At 35.1% G+C, this 21,157-nt stretch overlaps 1 protein-coding gene across 1 annotated transcript; it reads left to right on the forward strand.

The window, feature by feature from the left end:
- The first annotated feature begins 4,590 nt into the window (after positions 1 to 4,590).
- On the forward strand, positions 4,591 to 10,179 carry LOC149196776 (uncharacterized). Its single transcript, XM_089408428.1, has 5 exons — positions 4,591 to 4,913; positions 5,277 to 5,463; positions 5,545 to 5,609; positions 9,525 to 9,735; positions 9,817 to 10,179. The coding sequence occupies exons 1-5, from the start codon at positions 4,606 to 4,608 to the stop codon at positions 10,177 to 10,179; spliced, it is 1,134 nt and encodes a 377-aa protein (XP_089264554.1). The 5' UTR covers positions 4,591 to 4,605.
- Positions 10,180 to 21,157: the final 10,978 nt, after the last annotated feature.

Below are 21,157 nucleotides of genomic sequence, written 5' to 3' on the forward strand. Positions count from 1 at the left end.
CAAACGAAGATCGTATGCCAAAGTTACGACCCCGGGAAGTTGATGTACCAATTTACCCAAACGAGGCCCACAGTTTGGCGTTTCATCTCCTAGGGTTAGGTTTTGGAATGTGAAGGGTTTTCCATTGTTTCTCAACAATAAATAGGCCTTCGAGCCTCATTGTAACACAGTTCAAAGGCATGTAGCCACCACATCTCTTCTCAGAGATAAGCTACCATCGCCCTAGCTGGTTTATTTCATTTCTGGTTGTAAGCATATTTCAGTATTTTCCATTAATGAAATGAAGTATTATTTCCACTGTATCTTTGTGTATATGGTTATCTTTGTAATTTGTTGCGTTCTTATTTAAATCCGGATCACTCTGAGAGGGGGACCGAAATACAAAGTTCTTCTAAAGATTCTCAAATTTCAGACGCCACACTAATTCTATATGGGAGATCTATGATTCGGATGGGAACAAATGCCAAACTCAAAATGATATTGGTCGGGCTGCCATTACTTTTTTTCAACAAGCTTACTACCGTAGAACTTTGGACAGCCCTGAGGATCAACTTTGGGGGATACAACACTACCCCACCATGTTTGACGATGATGCAAATCACGACCTATACAAATATGTCTCTGCGGAGGAAATTCTTGAGGTCCTCAAATCTTTCAAGGGTGACAAGAGCCCCGGCCCCGACGGATGGACAGTCGAACTGTTCACTCATTTTTTCGACCTCTTTCAGGCTGATCTGGTAAATTTGGTTGAAGAATCCAGGGTACAGGGACATGTTCATCCCCTTCTAAACTCAACTTATATTGCTTTGATCCCTAAGAAGCCTATTTCTCATTCCTTCTTTGACTTCCGCCCCATTTCTCTTTGTAATATTGTTTATAAAATTATCTCAAAGACCATTGCTAATCATTTGAGGCTCACTCTCTCCTCGTTCATCACCCCACAACAATTCAGTTTTTTGAAAAGTCGATAGATACATGATGTCGTTGCAATAGCGTAGGAATGTCTACATTATATTCATTCTAAGAATCTTAATGCTGCAATTATGAAAGTGGACCTTAAAAAAGCATTTGACTGTCTGGATTTGGGTTATTTGTGTCTGGTCCTTCACAAAGTGGGTATTCAATCCTCTACTACTGAGTGGATCATGTCTTGCGTAACAAATGTGCAATATGAGGTAATTATAAATGGATACCCGACGACATTCTTTAAGGCTGGGAGGGGACACCAACAAGGCTATTCACTCTCTCCCTTCCACTTTATTCTAGCTTTGGATGGTGTGAGTCTCCATATAAAAAATGCAGCTGCTGATGGACATTTCCAACCACTTCACATCAACAAGAACATACGGATCTCCCACATCTTCTTTGTCGATGATGTTCTCATCATGGGGATGCTCAACAGGTTTGCTTGGCTACACCTCTTTCACATTTTCATTAAATTCAAAAATGCTACTGGCCTTATGATGAATCAAAGTAAATCGGCTATTATACATGCTCATGGTGATAGGGATATTACTGATTATATTTCTAATCTATTTGGGATTTCTTCTAAGAACATGTCTGGTGGGTTAAAATATCTTGGGTTCCACATTAAGCCATGCAAATACAGAGTCTAGGATTGGCAGTGGCTTGTTGACCGATTTTATCGGAAAATATCGGGTTGGGAATTCAGATGTCTTTCTATGAGCAGCCACTTCACTCTTACTCAGGTTGTGATTACCCAGATGGGTGTGTATTGGGCACACTTATTCTATCTTCCTATCTCCATAATCAAGAAGTTAAACAAGATTATTGGCCACCTCATCTGGTCTGGCATGCGACGGAGGAAAAAATTTCACCTCATTAAACTTGAACATATCTCCATGCTGAAGCAGCTGGGTGGCTGGGGTATCCTGCACTTAAAAATATTTGGACATGCCCTCCTACTCAAATCATTATGGCGTAGGATCTTTGGAGTTGACATCTGGAGTCAAATTATAAACCATAAATACCTGAAGGACATAGATTTTAAGATCTGGTTGTGCATGGGGTGCATTAGCTGTAACTCTGGTTCGACTGTATGGCAGAGTTTTAAGAAGATAAATCATGTATTTATATCTATGCTTACATGGAGACTGGGAACAGGTCATCACATTGCTATTGGACGAGACAATATTTGGGGACTTATTGATATTGACGCTCTTCCGGACCCTCTCGTGCACAACATAAATGATTTGCACATTTTCTTCTAGCAACAAGTCATTATGACTTGGCTTGAAAATTGCCCCATCTGGAAGCGATCCATGGAGGTGGGACTACATGGACATACCGCCGATGAATGGGAATCAATTCGTATGCAAGTCCAACTGACTCGGATCCGCAGAGACTCGGCTATAGACTCGATCACATGGTGAGGCAAGATGAAGGCAGATAACATTATGGTGGAAGATACATATTAAAGACTATGTTGTTTAGAAGCCAATCAAACTGAGGTACACTGGTTTTCAAAATTTTGGAGTTCCCACATTCCTACTAAAAAATCTCTTTTTGTCTAGTTAGTTTGGAGGAACAAAAACTTGACATGGGAAAACCTACAAAAGAAAGCTAGTCTGGACCTGGGTTTTGCGTCTTATGTAGAAATGCAGAAGAGGATAATTGGCATCTGTTCATCAACTGTCCGAGGTTTCAAAAATCTGGAATATCCTGGATGTCTCATTTGGACTACAACTCCCACTGTTCTCTGACATTCCCGACTGTCTCAAATGGTGGAGTAAACACCATAGAAAAAGGCACTTCATACCTCCTATTTTCCTTTGGGAGATCTGGAGGTGGAGGAACAACATAATTTTCAATGAATTCCGAGAAAGCTGGGCATCAGTGATGGAAAGAATTAGAAGCATAACTATGGTTGATTTACATGCTGGCACATCCACTAAAATGTCCACAAAATCCAAATCTGGCCCAGAGATCACCTACCCTGGGGGTTTTTTGATGGCGCATCACAACGCAGTATTTGTGGATGCGGATTCATAATCCTATACTCACTAGTGTTGACATATCATGTACACTGGGGGGCAGGTAATGGCACCAACACAAAGGCCGAGGCCATGGCATTATGGGGACTCCTCTGGTTCATACATTTTCTAGATATTCCATCTGTTCACATCTATGGTGACTCAAAGGTCATCATAGACTATGTCAGAGGCAAGGCTATCATCTGCAAATCCTCCCTACAAGGCTAGCTACAACAGATCACTACACTCTGGAGTTCACTCCAACACTCCTCCATACAGCATATCAGCAGGGATTTCAATACAGAGGCAGACAGTCTCTCCAAAAAAGGCATCATGGAAAAACTGGATGGACTCCACATAGAGATAAAGATGGACGAGACTTGGTTGGAGACTAGGATTCTGCGTTTACCAGGATAACTTCTAAATCAGACATTCTCCTTTCTTTTGATGGCATATTGATCTTCTCTGTATTTTATGTTTTGTTCTAAAAGTAGTGGAAAAATACAGATGTGATACATATCTCGATCATCTGCTAGACATGATATACTGAATTATTAAGATATATCTCACATTCCATAATTAGTATGGAATAGATTTTGTTTCCTAGATTGACTATAGAGATATTTTTTTATGCATGATTGCAGATTTGCTCAGATATATATCTCTATCCTGCTACTATTTGAGATACATGGCCATGAAAAATATGTAACTTACACATGATGAATATATTGCCTTTTCATTTGAAGAAAAAACCTTTTATTTTATATATAATGTAATTAAAATCCTTTACATTTACAATAACAGTAAATTTGTAAACTCGCTACTGAAATGACCCTTTGACTCTAGAAGCTTTTATATAAAAGATGTGATTTAGAGTTTCCTCTGCTTTAGGTGTGACATAATACAATTTTTTCTTTTTTTATATCCGCTAACCAATTAGGTAGTAGAACAACCTAAAAACTGGCTGTTGCATTAATTGTGGCTTTCAACCCATCTCATTTGTACTTGCAGTATGCCCTCTTTCCTCCGGATCGATTTGTCCCGGGGAAGGAGACTCCGCTCGACTGGTCTGTCCTTGCATGTGCAACTAATGATGTTGTGAGCGAAAGGATTCCTCGGCTAAACGATGCAACAAAAAAGGCAGAAAGGATCGGCGATAAAATGAGAGGCATATTGATTACCGTTGGATTTAGATCAGCACTGTTGTTTTTGCTGGTTGTAGCCCTGCCTATCTTCCTTCTCAACCGATGGGTATGATTAATTTTGATCTCAGATTTTTCACTTTATCAGAAGATATTTCAATATGAAAACTCTATTATAACCATGAATTAAACTTTGATCTCAACAGTCTGATAACCTATGGGAGGAACGAGCTATTGTGCACATCAATATGTTCCGGCCACTTTCGAATCAAAACGAGACAATGAAGGCTCCCATCTGGCAGAGAATAGCGAAGACCCATGAATTGCTGAAGTGTTCGCCCTGTTCGCCATCGTGGCTTCAAGCTCTGAGGAACCCAAGTTATGACGATAAGGCCACCTCGTGCCCCTTTTATTTCAAGTGGATTCGCCGGGACATGAAGCCCTGGGCCAATACTGGAATTACGTCGGATATGGTGGAAGCTGCAAAGAAATTTGCATACTTCAGGCTGACGATTGTTAATGGCAGGATGTATGTGGAATCGTATCGAAAGTCTTATCAGACCAGAGATCTGTTTACAATATGGGGAATCGCACAGTTGCTGAAATTCTATCCCCAAATGGTTCCCGACTTGGACTTGATGTTCAATTGTGAAGACAAACCCGTTTTGAAACGAGCCCATTATAATGATCCGGCCAAGTCTCCTCCCCCACTGTTTCATTATTGCGGAACCGAAGATTCTCTTGATATTCCGTTTCCGGATTGGTCTTACTGGGGATGGTAAGTTTGAATACTCCGCAGAGTTTTAGCACAGTCCTAATGGGTATTTGGAAAATAAGTTTTTGACAAATTAGTTAGACGGTGGGTATTTGGAAAAGAAGTTTTGGACAAATTAGTTAGACGGTGTGAATGGTATATATAATAATAATAATAATAATAATAATAAATTTTAAGTTTACTTTGAAATTAGATATCAAATTGGTATTTGAGATAGTTTGTTTGTGAGACAAAAGGCTTACTTCTGTCCAACTACAACGTAATCTGCTTAAACTGACTAACCTGGGATGTAGAATTTGAAAGTAATTTCTACCTTCTTGCGAACCTGGGATGTAGAATTTGAAAGCAATTTTTACTTTCTTGCAGGGCTGAGATACAAACACCAACCTGGGAAACATTAGTGAAGGAGATTGTGAATGGGAGCCGAGAAATGAAGTGGGAGGACAGACATCCAACGGCCTACTGGAAAGGGAATCCCACTGTGGCTGCTGTGAGGCGGGATCTTATGAAGTGCACGAACGAACCCAACTGGAACGGTCGTCTTTATGCTCAGGTAGAGAGCATAGAAGTGTCTGAATGCCCATTATGTTTTGTATGAATTCCAATATGTGAGGTCTGTGATTATTGTGTGTAGCACTGGGTTAAGGAGGTGCGAGAAGGGTTTTCAGCCTCGAGATTGTCAAAGCAGTGTCATCATAGGTAATTACTTGCAGCAAAATAAATTTAGTATTAATTGAATTGCATAAATTTTTTATATTTATTTTTAAATTAAGTGTAAGATATTTTTAACTATTGTTAAAAAAATGGGAAAATGATTTTTAATTTTTTTATTTATTTTTAAAATCAGGAGGCAAGATATTTGTAATATGATTTTTCGAAATTTTTTATTTTATTATGCTTTTTCGAATTTTTTATTTTATTTTTTAAATGAAGAAGTCATATATTTTTAACTTTTTATAGTAAAATGATTTATAAATTCTTTTACTTCGAAATGTTTTATATAAATCTAATGAATTACTTAACCAAGTGGTACTGCTATATACACTTTTTTGGATAAGTACAAGAAAAACTTTCTTACCCATACTTTCTCACAGCATTCACCCTAGGAAATGGAGTGCTGCCCAACTCATTGATGAAGCCGGGAATACTAAATAGAGTAGGCTTCCCATGAGTGTTTTTTTTTCCAACTATTATAAAGATATAAATTCTTTCACCTTGAAGTATTTTATGTAAATGTATATTTTTATCTTTATTTCATATTTTGGATTTTTTAAATTAAAATTAATTACCTTCCTGTGATATTTTGATTTTTTTTTGCATAAAAATTTAACTTTAAATTTAAATATATTATTATTATTATTATTTATTCATTAAAGATTTTCCAAGGCATTTTTATGCCACTACTCTTTGAGTTAAATATACTTTTGTCTTTCCTGTTTAAATTAAAAATGGTTTTTCTTAGAATTTGAAGTAATTTTGGACACTTCCTCTTTCATCTATATCATTATTTTCAAATCCATAATTAGCTTTCGAGTCTTCATTTATCTTTTTCTCAATATTATAATTCCCTTTAAACTTTTAATTAATCCAAAATATAAACTACTCTCATCATTTATAAACAATAATATAAAACATAAAAAAAACTCGTATTAATCCATAAACAATATTATAAAGTAATATACAACATTTTTTAATTTATTATTAACTTTATAATATTTACTAATAACATTTATGAAAATTTATAATTTTTATAGATTTTTTAATTTAATGCTTATGCAATTTAAATACCATGCTACAAAATATATTAATTTTTTTATTATAATAAATTAATAATATATTGAAATAATTTAAACCAAATTTAAAATTAAATTTTCTTAATTTATCCTGATATGCTAACATTTCTCACTGTTCCAATCAATAATGGATATAAAAGAAAACAAACCAACACATTGCAATGAGATCAGACTAAAAAATCTATGAATCTGTTTGAGAAAAACAATAAAAACACTCATCAAATTGTAAAATTTAAACCGGCCAAAACCTAAATTCCATGGGATTCCAAACTACTAGTTCTTCACAGTATAGTACACCCATTATTGGAACTTATTACAAAGAAAATTACCCATTTTATAGACCTGTGTCCGTCCACGAGCTATCGTTGTGACCATTCTGGCACTCACTTCACTTGATATTTGGAATCTGGCCCGAATCTTCTAAGCTGATATTAACTTCCATGTTGGGAATCTGTTGGGAATCTGACCAAAATCCGTCGAGCGGACGTTAACTTGGCCTAAATGTTCAGCAGCTTGTAATAATTATAGCTTTGACTATTTCTCTCGAAGATATTGCATTGAAAGAGAAGTTAGGGGAAAGATTTTTTAGTGAGGTGTTTTTGGAAGTTTTTTTGGTGGGTTTTTTCTGTTTTAATTTCTCTAAAATTTTGCAGGAATTTGTTGAAATCAGAAGCTTGATGGGTAACTCTGCACAATCGAAGTGCTTTAGGGGTTTTTCTGGGTGCTGAATCCATATATACAGTCAAAAAACCAATTTAAATAACACAAATCAAGGTTTCATCTCAAAATTCCCCCGGACACCAAAAAATCCAAAAGATTTTACTAAAGACAACTCCTACAAATTATGGCAAAATTTAGTAAGATGATAACAAAAATCTGCTAAGTTAACATTAACATTTAATTCATATTCTAAGAAATACATTGTTGACAACTCAATCTTCTAGATCTAGCATAGAGAGTATTGTAAGAACTATACTTTTGACCATTTAATTTTGTTGAGCCTAGAGGCTTATTTTACAGCTCAGTGTAATGTGTAACGTTGTAAGTTGGTTATCAAAGTTGAAATTTTCATATTAGCCTAAATAAGAAATTAAAAAAAATCTAAAAAGCAAAAAAAATTAAATAACTATATAAAACATTTAAATAATATCGACTCATGAAAAATTTTATAAGTAAAATTCTAAGCTCATATTATTAAATAGGTATTTAAGATAAATCTATAATAGTAAATATATAATTTACAAAGATAATAATAAAACCATTAAGAAAGCATAAGATTTTAAGAAAATACATAATCTACCGAGATTTTTTTTTTCTTGTATATTCTCTTTATTATATACAGTATTAAGGATTTTTAATATTTTTTTTGGTGTATACAGTATTGAAGAGTTTTGAAAATGTGCTCTGCGAGAAGGTTTGGTCCATATAGATCATGTAGTCTAATGGGGAGGTCTAATCCCTATAGATTATGTAATCCAATCTTAAATAAAACTATATATACATTAAAACTCAATTTTTTAGTTGAAAAAATAAAATACAATATTAAAAGCTTTTAAAAGATTTTCTTTCATTTCAGTGTGCCATCCCACTTTTTCACTTTTTCTCAACATTACAAATTCTCACTTTGTTTTAGCTCAAAGTTACAAATTCTCAAAAATGGCACCAATATTTTGATAGCTATTTTGATTACAGTTGTAGAGTTATTGCTTTACGTGACAAAATGGCGTGACAGAGGAGAATTCCTGCAATGAATCCGTGACATCTACAGACTCTCTCTGTAATCAGAATTAATTTTTTGCCACTTCTTAAAGGCGCTTCAAAACCCCACTAGATTTGCAGAGCTGTCGGGTAAAAGGCATTTCCAGGCACGGTTATCCTGTAAGGTTGTCTATTAGAGGATGGCGCCTGGACAGGCTGTCTCCAGCTCGGTATTTTATATAAGGATTATTAGTAAACAAAATCATTGGTCTATTTTGATTTTCGTTGAATAATAGTGATCAGTTAGAGATGGCTGTTTTTACTGCTGGTTTGACAACTAAGTTATGATAAGTTTTCTCACTATGTAAAAATGTATATATATAGCATTTGTTTTAAGTATAGAAATCTATTCCATTTTATCATAGACATTTTTAATTTATAAATAGAATTTGTTACAATACCATAGATCAATACCATAACTTAATCAATATGATATGCTCAAAAAAATTATAATTTTTTTAAACTGACAATTTTTTCAAAATAATCCATTTAAATAAAAAAAAAAAAAAAATAATATGAATTACTTTTAAAATATGTTACTATTATTTTTTTAATATTCTATTAAAAAAAACTGCCCTCCTTAATATTGCAATTGGGATTAGTATTAAAAAGAAAAAAATCTACCATCCTTAGTATTACATTTGGGATTAGCAAAGACCTTTCGAAAAAAAAGCCTCGGTTTCAATTTTCAGGTTTGAAGTCAGGTTTCCTTACGTTCGAGAATGATGTGTAGCACCTTACTAGAATCTGAGTTATCAACTCAATTTTAACGAAGGTGATCCCACCTCGACTTTGCTAATATCTGTACCAGAGTTGCATGTTCGAAAACTTTGTTATCAAAATCTCTGAACAGTGATATAATTTTCCATTACTCCCACTACAGAAAAAACTGTGATATTTTTAAAGTTTTCCCGAACAAAATCTATAGCAATTTTACTAAAACACGAACGTCATAATAATAAGTATTATAAGGTGTTAGAAACTGTGATTGCGATATAAACGCAAAGTGATGAAAACTAAAGTGGCTTATTTCATGTTTTGAAGATTAATTTGTATGTGACAGATTCAAGATATACATCGAAGGGAAAGCCTGGTCAGTTAGTCTCAAGAACATTTTGGCATGTGATTCGCCAACTCTGTTGATAACACCACAATACTATGAATTCTTTCTGAGAGGCCTCATTCCACAGCACCATTACTGGCCTATAAGAGCCGATAAAAAGTGTGACTCCATCCAGTTTGCTGTTAACTGGGGAAACAATCATACTAACGAGGTAAGTTATATACTGAATCCCTGCCATTCAAGCAAGGTAATGTCTACTTCAAACAGCAAACCTAATTTTGGTTTTGTGCAGGCAAAGAACATTGGAAGGGCAGCCAGAGAATTTATTCTGAACGACTTAAACATGTCCAATGTATACAGCTACATGTTCCATGTTCTAAACGAGTATTCGAAGCTTTTGAAATACAAGCCATCTGTTCCGGAAAATGCTGCAGAGTACTGTTCGGACACAATTGTTTGCTTCGCCAAGAATGAAGCGGAGAAAGAGTGTATGAGGGATTCAATGATCATCACTCCCAGTACTTCCCCGCCATGCAAACTGGGAGACGAAGAGCAAGATGAGAGAGATATTAAAGAATTCCTGGGAAGGAAAGCCAAGGCCATGGATGATGTTAAGCAGTTGGAAGACGAATGGGCGAGAACCCCCTCACCCTAGTAAGCTTCCGTGTTTATTCTGTAATAACACCTTTTGCTAGAAATAGACTTCTATTGGCATTACTGATAAAGTTCTAAGCAGCATTGGCTACAATCTCCATTAACCTCTAACAAATTTGTATATTAAATTAAAATAAGAAGAAAAAGGTAATTTATTAGTTTGCATAAAATAATTTATTAGTAATTGTATTGAGATAAATGTTGAAAGCTTAACCCGTTAAGAACAAAAATACTTGGGAAAAAAATTGAAATGCCAACGGTGGCCAAATCCATATAATGATGGGACTTCCAGAACCATGATACACATTTTTGCGACCACATTACAATACTTTACAGAGTTCCTAAAATCCCCAATCAGATGGATGCGCAAGGGCTCTTTCCGATCTCATACCGGGGTTCCAATGACCATTGGGAACTGCACTAGTGGATGCTTTTCAATGTAACACAGGGTGGCCATTCCAAGGTTGTCTCGTCTCATCAGGTTAACCATTTGGTAGTTAGCTAAAAATGGTTTTTCATAACTCTAGTTCTATGACTCACTTAATTTGGGTGATTTTTATTTTTATTTTTATTTTTATTTTTTTATTGAAAATTTGAAGTTTGGGAAATGTTTGTTTTGTATTTTTGAAAAAGTTGATCCGGTTGATTAATTTGCATGTTTGAGAGAATTATATTAAGGAACAAGAAAGTTAAATTTGAAATTTTTATTGATGGTGATAAATTAGTAATAATATAATCTTATGCTAGGCCGTGGATACTCATATAGTGATTGAATTTCATATTCCAATTCCCTCTTTAACGAAAAATTTTTGTGTTCTTAATCACTTGCATATTAACATAAAAATTTATAGTTACTTTTTTCACTATTTATTATATTCTTCTGACGATTTTCCATTTTCCATTTTGATTTTTTTTGTGATTCTTAAATTTATAGTTACTTTTTTCACTATACGATTTTCCATTTTCCATTTTGGTTTTTTTTGTGATTCTTGTTCAAGAACCATAGGAAAACATTATGTGGGTGATAATCAATAATTTTCCATATTGAATACTTATTAAGCAAAGCTTTTATTTTCCTTTTTCTTATTGGGAATAGATGTTCCCCTTCTTTTACTAAGTAGTGATGGTTTTCCTTCTTGTGAAAACATCATCTTGCATGAACATGCATGCATTTTCTCTGAAGTACTACTTCAACAATTACCTCATCAAATTACGTAGTTTGCATCAAGATCACATTCAAACATCTATTGCTTGGTCACTCCCAATTGTACATGTCCATCCTATAGGATAAGGTTAAGGATGATCTTATTATTCAAATAGAAGATTTTATAATAGGTATGCTAATACTAAGTTTGATCTCAAACCTAAATAAAATAGACATTCAACCTTCATATTATTGAGTTTAATTTTAGATGCAATAATTAAAAATCTCCCTTCCTCTTCAATAGTAAAAGTACTTAGTCTTACCTCTTTATGATTTGATATACAAGCTATCCTTATGTACGCATTATAACTATTCTCAATTTAGGTTCCAAGTTTAGCTACTAACAAAGAAGCCTTTCTCTGCTTCATGTGTTGCTTTGTGTGATGTTCTAGATGCAACCTCTAGTAATTGTTCTTGAAGTACCCATCAACAACATGGTGTTTATAATGAAGTTTAGAATTTGGGTTTTTATAGGTATAATTTTTTGTCTTCTTCCTCTTCTAGCCAGGCTTGGAATCCCCGTATTGTTCTATCTACTTTGGTGCAATGTGATATAAATCTCATATAATAAATATTTCTCTTCATATCTAATGTGATATAAATCTAACTTATAAGGTCTTTATACTTGTCCTAGAGAGTGATTAATGTCTCATATTTAAGTCCTTGAGAAACCACATAACTCTCAAACCATGGAAAAGTATGACCTTTCATCTTTAAATAAGGAAAATCAATTATTTGTGGTCTATTAACTTAATGCACATTGAAGTATAATTCCAATACTTGTAACCATTAGTTTAAATTGAGGGTATCAATCTCACTTACAGATGGAATAATGTTACCGCCTTAACAAGTATTATAACCTTACTATGAGAACACTAGCTCCTAAAAAATTCTTACCTTTGCATAAAAACATGAAAAAATGTTCTGAAATTGAGAAATCGTGATGTCGCATCACCCTTTATTAAGGTTAAAATTCCGACATTTTTCACATATGGCATTAAAAACCAAAATCATGATCATGGAAAACCTCACAATTCCAACAATTTTCAACTCTGACGTCAAATATCAAATAGCATGACTCCAAAAAAACTGAAATTATGAAACTTTTCAACCATGGAATTAGAAACAAATATCAGGAATACAAAAAAATTGAAGTATTCAACATTTCTACCATGGCATTATAAACCAACTAGAATAATTTTAAAGTCAACATCTAAATCAAAGAGTAATTCAACACGTACGCAAACACACACACACACACAAGGCTAGAAGTATAACTCTTTTGATATTTTATCCTAAGATAGCTTAATCTATTTCAGCTTATGGTCCTTGAATATGGGTGAAGTGTTCAACCGAAACATTGGACAGTTCAATGAGATCACATAGTGCTATTCTTCAATGTGGAAATCTACATGCTAAAAAATTTAATCTATTTTCAATGGGGCACTAAAATTGCAATATTTTTTAGCTATGATTTATAAAATTGTCACTAAAAAAAAAATAAAAATCTTTATATCTATATCTATATATATATATATATATATATATATATATATATATATATGATGTAACACTATTTTTTTAACTCGAAATATGAAAATTTTAATTTTTTTGGCCAAGATGCTCTCTAGGCAATGTTGTCACATAACATTACATTTCAAAATAATAAAATAATGCTTACATTAACAAATTTAAATAAAATAATAATAACAAAATAAATCAATGTTGGCCATAAATAAATACTTCAATTTCCACCTTAATTTTATTTCAGCTTTATATAGAGATAAAGTGATTGAAAATAAAATATTGAATTAATCCACTTCTTAGTATTCGGGAGATACGTAATGTTTTCCCCACTTAATATGGAGTTGACAAATAACCGGTAAAAATAATGTTATTGATATTACATTATGTGTATTATGATATGATGACATGAAATATATATTTTTTTGTAAGCTTGGCAGGACCATTTCATTCATTTTCTTCAAAAAGGATAGGTACAACCAGAATTCAAGTGGTTAGGTGGCCTCAACCTGCCCAGAGGGAAACGAGATCTGTTAGCCACCTAACTGTGTTATAGGCCATCCAAAAACATACAAGTTTAAGATTCTTTAGAAAAGCTATATATGTCTGAGTATCTTTAACTCTTCTACAGTCTAAATAACTAAAAACAGAAAATAGTTTGCAAATACTTTATATGGAAAAATTAAAAACCAAAATTAATCCAAGCATACTACTAGTCATCAGAGTATTCCACTGGTGTTGGATCCTTCATGCTCAAACCATGTAGCTCTGTTTGAGGGAGGAACTAGATATGTCTCTCAATGCGACTAAGATGACCATTATGTTGTTGGAGTTGGAATTGAATCAATTGAAATTCCTTACGGATTTATGAAATTCCATTATCGGTCTTGGAAGAATCAAGAGGAGGGTTAGCCAAGACTCTGGATTCTATATTCTTCATTAACAAATAGAGATATAATGTATGTTTATATTGTGAAGACCTTCCTTTGGAATGACCTGGGTTGGGCACAAGATCCTACCAATCACCCAAGTCAATATCTTTGTCTGTTGCCTGTTGGTTCAACTCAGCTTCCCAACATGAAATTAACTGGCAAACCTGAGATAAAGTACCAGATTGAAATGCTTGAGCTACATCTTAAGTGAGTCATGAGGTGGTTTTGCGAACTTTACTACTTTTTGGGCGAGGTTTGGGTTGAGTACCTTTGCGACTTGGCCCCGACTTCCTACTGTGTCCATAACCTCCACTTGTGAGAGAATCTTTGGCAGAGGAGGAGTGATCCATGTGAGTACTTAAATTAGGATCATGAGGATGACAAACCTTGGTGCATAGATTTATAACGTAGTTCTCGCGGATTTATAACGTAGTTCTCGCACCGGGTGACCAACTTAAAGTCCCAAAACCCTCTCGGTACAAATAAACCTGTAAGGATACCATGGCATACATGCACATAACAATGAGAATGCTTGTTGTTTATCCAGCAATCATTTTAGAAAATTATTTGAATCTGGCCCAGGAATCGAGAGACAACCACCCAAGGCTCCCCAAGTCGTCTTAGGATAGGATAAAGAGATAAACTAAGAAAAACCATATACAAGAGATCCCAATACTTAATGACCAACAAAACTAGTGATCGAGGTGGATATTGGTGGCCACCCACCTATCTCACTTGGACCCCCACCATTGTTTCTTTCATTTTTTCAATTTCCTTATTTGTAGCACAATTTATTATTTTTGGCAGTTTTTAGGGTCCTGAATTTCTAGAGCCGTTTTGAGGCCCTAAACGACGTTTTTTGGGAAAACTAGGATCAACACGATTCTCTGTTCAATGTTTTTCATTTAAAGGTTGTAGTCCTAGGATAGATATTTCTAATGAGGTATTTTGCGCATCAAATAGAGATCATATGCAAAGTTATGACCCCGGGAAGTTGATGTACCAATTTCCCCAAACGGGGCCCATAGTTTGGCACTTCATATGCTAGCATTAGGTTTTTTGATGTTTATGGTTTTCCATTGTTTCTCAATAGTAAATAGGCATTTAAGCCGCATTGTAACACAGTTCAAAGGCATGTAGTTGCCACATCTTTTCTCAGAGATAAGCTACCACCACCCGAGCTAGTCTTACTTCCACTCTGTTTGTAAACATATTTCAGTATTTGATATTAATGAAATGAAGAGTTATTTCTATTCCATCTTTGTATTTATGGTTATATCTGTAATTTTTCGCGTTCCTGTTTAAATCTAGATCAGTGGTATCAGAGCAGTCTGCTCTTTCTCTGTTTTTCTTTGCATGTCCCCAACGAGGTTGGGATATAAGGAGTTAGGGCTCGATATGGTTGAACCTTTGCAACATGAGCCTCATAAGCTGCAATACTGCCAATGGGGGAAGAAAAAGAATACGAGGGGGGAGGAGATCCTATCAAAATATTGCTCAAGGAGGCCCTCGAGAAACAAGGGAATGCTATGATGGATAACTTTACCTTGATCCTTCAACGGTTGCCCACTGGCAGCACATCCACATCCAGTAGCCACTCTGGAGGCTTCACTAATTTTAAGGTACAAGTAAACTTTGACATTCCCATATTTGAGGGCCAAATAGATGCAGGTGTCATAGATAAATGGTTAAATATGATAGAAGGATATTTTCCTATTCATGATTTTTGCAGCTGAGAAAAGATTATTTTCTCTCTTCTCTAAGTCGTCCCCCACATCAAGGACTGGTGTGAAAGCTATTGTGAGCAGAAGGATGAAAGTACGACCTCACTGTTTTTAGCCACACCCACTTGGAATTCGTTCTGGGATGCCATCAAGGAGAAATACTACCCTATCAGGAGATATGAGGATAAATACATAAAGTGGGACAACGCTGCATGAGGGAAGGGACCAAGATGTTTCGGAGTTTACTAATGCCTTTCATGCCCTTTGCACAAAGTTGGGTATTAAGGATTCTACAAAACAATTGGTACTCAAGTATTGTGGCTACATACACAGGTACATCCAAGACGATATGGAGTTTGATCATGTTGGTACAGAAGAAGGATGGGAGTTGGAGACTCTGTATTGACTATCAGGCGCTGAACAAGATCACTGTCCTGAATAAGTACCCAATCCCATGAATTGATGACCTTATAGACCATGTCAAGGGCAAAAAATATTTCAGCAAGATCAAATTGAAGTCCAAATATCACGAGGTACCAGTCGAACCCTCCGATGTGTGGAATAATACCTTCAATGCCAAGGAGGGCCTTTTCGAATGGTTGGTTATGCCTTGCAGGTTAACGAATTCTCCTACAACTTTCATGAGGTTTATGGATGACACCTTGTGGCCATTCACCAACTCATTTGTAGTGGTATTCTTGGATGACATCCTGATCTTCAGCCAGAGTTGGGAAGAGCACCTCCACCACATTCGGCAGGTTCTCCAAACATTGCAGAAACACAAGTTATGGGCCAATTTGGAGAAGTGCACTTTTGGCATGACCGAGGTTCAGTATCTAGAATAAATTATTGATGAATGGGGGTGCATGTGGATCCAGCCAAGATCCAAGTCATTCGTGATTGGCCAGCCCCAACCACTCTGACAGAGATCTACAACTTTATAGGTCCTTCCAATTTCTACCAGAGGTTTTTGTTTGGATTATCTCATATCACTTGGCCATTGAGTCAAGTCACCAAGGGAGGAGTGAAAGAAAATTTCTTTTGGTCTAAATCTCAACAAAATGAATTTGCAGAGTTGAAACATTTGCTCTGCTCTGCACTAGTGCTCACATTACTAGACTTGCAGCAAACATTTAAGATCAAGCTAGATGCCTGTCACTATGCTATTAGCATAGTCCTTACTCAACATGAGCATCTAGTGGCATATCATAGTGAGACACTTTCAAACACATTCCGAGAGTATCCCACTTATGACAAAGAGATGTATTCCATTGTGTAGGTATGCCAACAATGGAAGCATTACATTTTGGGGAAGGAAACAATTATCCACACATACCGCCAACCCCTGCGCTTCATATAGATGCAAGGGAAGTTGTAGATTGATCGCCATCAGTAGTGGCCCACATACCTGCAAAATTTCCATTTGAATATCAGGTATAAGAAGGGAAACACCAGTAATTTTGCAAGCTGCCTTAGCCAACCACCGATCATGGCATTAACGACCGTGCTCAGATCTTGTGGGCACGAGACTTATGATTGGCCACTTCTCTACAAAAGCGATCCATAATTAGGCCACACATACCAGACGTTCTTGGAGGGTTAGCAAGTTCTAGACTTTCACCTCCAGGATGACCAGTTATGCCACCTAGGACACCTTTGTGTTCCTTCAAGCGAGTGTGCCAAGATGATTTTGGAAGCGCACTACAGTCGGTTGTTGGGCATTTCATGGTCGAGAAAACTATGGCATTACTGCAAAAGTATTTGTATTGGCTGAATCTTCGATAGGATGTCAGGAAGTACATCAGATCCTGCACTTCCTTGGTCATTGCCAAACTGACCATCAAGAAGCAAGGCCTCTATACTCTGCTTCCTACCCCTAGTCGGCCTTGGGAATCCATCTGCATGGATTACATGTCCAAAATTCCTTATACTAAGCATGGAAATGATTATGATTTTGTGTTCGTCGACAGGTTCTCGAAGATCACAATTATGGCGGCCTACAAGAAGAATATCACTGTAGAGGCCACTGCTAAACCTTTCTTTGAATGAGTGTGGGTACACTTTGGGATCCCATAGTCTATCATCTCAGGTGAGGATATCAGGTTCCTCAATACATTTTTTTCCAGTCTCTGGTCAATGCTCGACACCAAGATCACTAAGTCCACACCATTCCATCCCAAAACTGATGGCCAGACAGAGGTCGTCAATAGGATGATCGTACACATTCTACACATGTACAACTCAAAGCATGCACACACATGGGATGAGAGCCTCCCCTATATCAAGCACAGTTATAACTGGGCTCTCCACAGCTTGATTGGTCACAACCCTTTTCAGGTGGGCTTGGGATTCCATCCACTATTCACATTGATGTGGTCATACCATTTGTAGCTATGAAGGGAGATTCGGCTCATGTCCAGTCCGAAACCGATAAGGCAAACAACTTCAATGAGCACATCCAACATATCCTCAGCAGTTCCATGACATTTTGGAGAAATCAAATGCCAAGTACAAGCAACAACATGATCAATATCGAGTGCCACACAAGTTTCTGGTGGGTGAAAAAGTCTATTTGCATTTTTAGAAGGAATGCCTTACTGGAGCTTATCAAAAACTCAAACCAGTCCGATATGGTCCTTACACCTTTTCCAAGGTTGTGGGAGATAATTCATTTGAGCTCAAAATTCCCCCATTCCTTGGCCTACACCGAGTGTTCAATGTGAACTGCCTTCGACCATACTTCCCACCATTGCTAGACACATTAGACATTGCAGAACACCTCACACCTACAGAGTTAAATCTAGATTGCATGGAACAAGCCACAATTGATCAGATCATGGACAAATAGATCAAGAACACCCGAAAGAAAAGGATCCAACTATATCGAATTGTTAAAGTAGGCCAACTCCTTCACTAGGGAAAGTGGCTCACCAGGGACCAAGTTCAACAGAAGATTCCTCATCTCATGGAGGAACTCAACGCAATGGTGACCATTGCTTCCTATGTGGGGAGGAATGATCCATGTGGATATTGGTGGCCACCCCCTATTCCACTTTGACCCCAACCATTATTACTTTCAATTTTCAATTTCCTTATTTGTAGCACAATTTACTATGTTAGATTTTAAGCTTCTGTGGTTGTTTTTTGGAGTAGCATGATCCGAATTATCCACAATATCATGATCATTCTGTCGACGTTTCAAATCCCAAAGGGGGTCCATCATCAAGACTAATTTTTAGAATATGATTGATAGTTCCTCGAGAGAAGAATCTTGTGACCATAGTATAAATAAACCTAAATCTTGATAAATTTTATATAGAAGCCGACCCTTATATATATATATATATATATAGATATATATATATATAGGGTCGGCTTCTATATAAAATTTATCAATATTTAGGTCTATTTATACTATGGTCGCAAGATTCTTCTCTCAAGGAACTATCAATCATATTCTAACAATTTACTATTTTTGGTAGTTTTTCGGATCCTTAACTTCCAGATCTGTTTTAAGACCCTTAACGATACATTTTGGGAAAACTGGGACCAACATGGGTCATAGTATATTGGTGATAATTCAAAAGTTGTAGTCCTCATATAAATATTTCTTATGAGGTATTGTGCGCATCAAATGGAGATCATATGCCAAAGTTATGACCCGAGGTAGTTGATGTACCAATTTACACAAACAGGGCCCATAGTTTGGCACTTCATCTCCTAGGATTAGATTTTTGGATGTTTAGGGTTTCCATTGTTTCTGAATAATAAATAGGCCTATGAGTCTCATTGTAACATAGTTCAAAGGCATGTAGCCACCACATCTCTTCTCAGAGATAACCTACCATCGCTTGAGCTAGTCTTATTTCCACTCTGTTTATATGCATATTTCAGTATTTGATATTAATGAAATGAAGAGTTATTTCTACTGCATCTTTGCATTTATGGTTATATCTATAATTTTTCGCGTTCCTATTTAAATCTGGATCAACCAATGAGCAGTCAAGGTAGTAAACACAGGCCTTCATACATGAGAAATAAATAAAATTTCAGACCAAAAAACCCCAATACATCCCGATGAGAGATAGAAAGATTCCATAATAAACAAAAAAAATAGTGCAATATTTATACAATCCATCATAAAAACCCATTGTTTTCTAACAACAATCGTGGGTAAGCCTCCAACTGACTATAGGCATCGAAATATAATCACTTCTCTGGTGCTGAAGAAGTGAAATTGAGCTAACAAGGGAGATGGAACAAGATAAGGCTAGAAAAGAAACATAACCATTGAGATAGACCGTTGAGGGAACGTGGCCGACTACACCCGAGTGGTGGACTACGTGGAGCTCCTTCACGTTCAAACGTTGAGCTGCCAACAGATTTGTAGCGTTATCCTCTCTTAGAGCATGAAAATTGTGGCGTCAAGTTAAAAGATTGTCATCACAAAACCCAAGTGCATAAGAAGTTATGCCACCTCCCCCTCTACCATAAATGATAAACATGTGTGATGCCACCTCTCCATATGGCTCAAGTGTGTGAGGGCTAGAATGAAGCCACCTTCCAACCTTACCCTTCATCCAATTAATCATAACAATGATCGTGATGCAACTGGCTCGCACCCCGATGGGGAAGACATGCAATATTTAAAATAAACATATATCAACACCAAACAATATTTAATAACAATTTTTTTTAACATGGATTTGATAGAAAGAGAGAGAGTGTGTTAAATTTATTTTTTTCAATGATTGATATAGAGTTGACATGTAACATTTAAAAAGTAAAAGAAAATAAAAAATAGAAGAATTATATATATATATATATATATATATAGATATAGATATAGATATAGATATAGATATAGATATAGATATAGATATATATATATATATATATATATATATATATATATATATACATTTTTTTGTGCAAATTGTGAATCTTAGATACAATATTTCAATCTAAACTCTCTCTCTACATATAACATTTTATCAGTGGAGTATACAAACCCAACATAGATCCATTTTAACTCTATATTTATGAATGGCCAAAAGCAATCATATTTTTTGAAGGTAAATATTGTCTTCAGTTTTGCACTCAAAAAGAGGTTTGCATCTTGAGAGATTTGATCTTTATCACCCCTTAGTTGATTTAGAGTTAAGAGAAATCTATATAAATTTTAAAAAGTTAAAAAAAAAAGGATAAAATTTTATTAAAACAAAATATTTAAAATAATTTTTAAAACAAATTTAAAGTAAATTTATTTAAGGAAAAAAAATTGAAAGAATGATTAGAAAAAAACAATAATTAAAAAATCTATATAAAAAATTAAAGAAACAAATACAACCTAAAATATACGTATATCTTGAGGAAAAATAAACAAAAGTCTTTTAAAAAATATAAATTAAAAATATTTAAAACATGTATTTATTAAAAAAAAATCCAAAAATTAACTTAATTTAATAAATAAATAGAAATTAAAATAAATTTAAAATATATAAATAATAAAAATTTAATTATTTAATAAATATATTAAAAAAATTAATTAAAAAATTTAATTTAAAAATATAATGAAGAAAACAAACAATTCTC

The sequence above is a fragment of the Pinus tabuliformis genome, chromosome 2_2 (genome assembly GCF_031772625.1).
Source record: "Pinus tabuliformis cultivar Carrire ecotype Pingquan chromosome 2_2, CPIR1, whole genome shotgun sequence".
Taxonomy (NCBI): domain Eukaryota; kingdom Viridiplantae; phylum Streptophyta; class Pinopsida; order Pinales; family Pinaceae; genus Pinus; species Pinus tabuliformis.

What these genes read in the sequence shown, in the direction of transcription:
- LOC149196776 (XM_089408428.1), top strand. Translation starts at nt 4,606, where the DNA reads ATGGTGGAAGCTGCAAAGAAATTTGCATACTTCAGGCTGACGATTGTT. An exon ending in GATTGGTCTTACTGGGGATG is followed by an intron (nt 4,914 to 5,276) that starts GTAAGTTTGAAT and finishes ACTTTCTTGCAG; the next exon opens with GGCTGAGATACAAACACCAA. An exon ending in ACGGTCGTCTTTATGCTCAG is followed by an intron (nt 5,464 to 5,544) that starts GTAGAGAGCATA and finishes TATTGTGTGTAG; the next exon opens with CACTGGGTTAAGGAGGTGCG.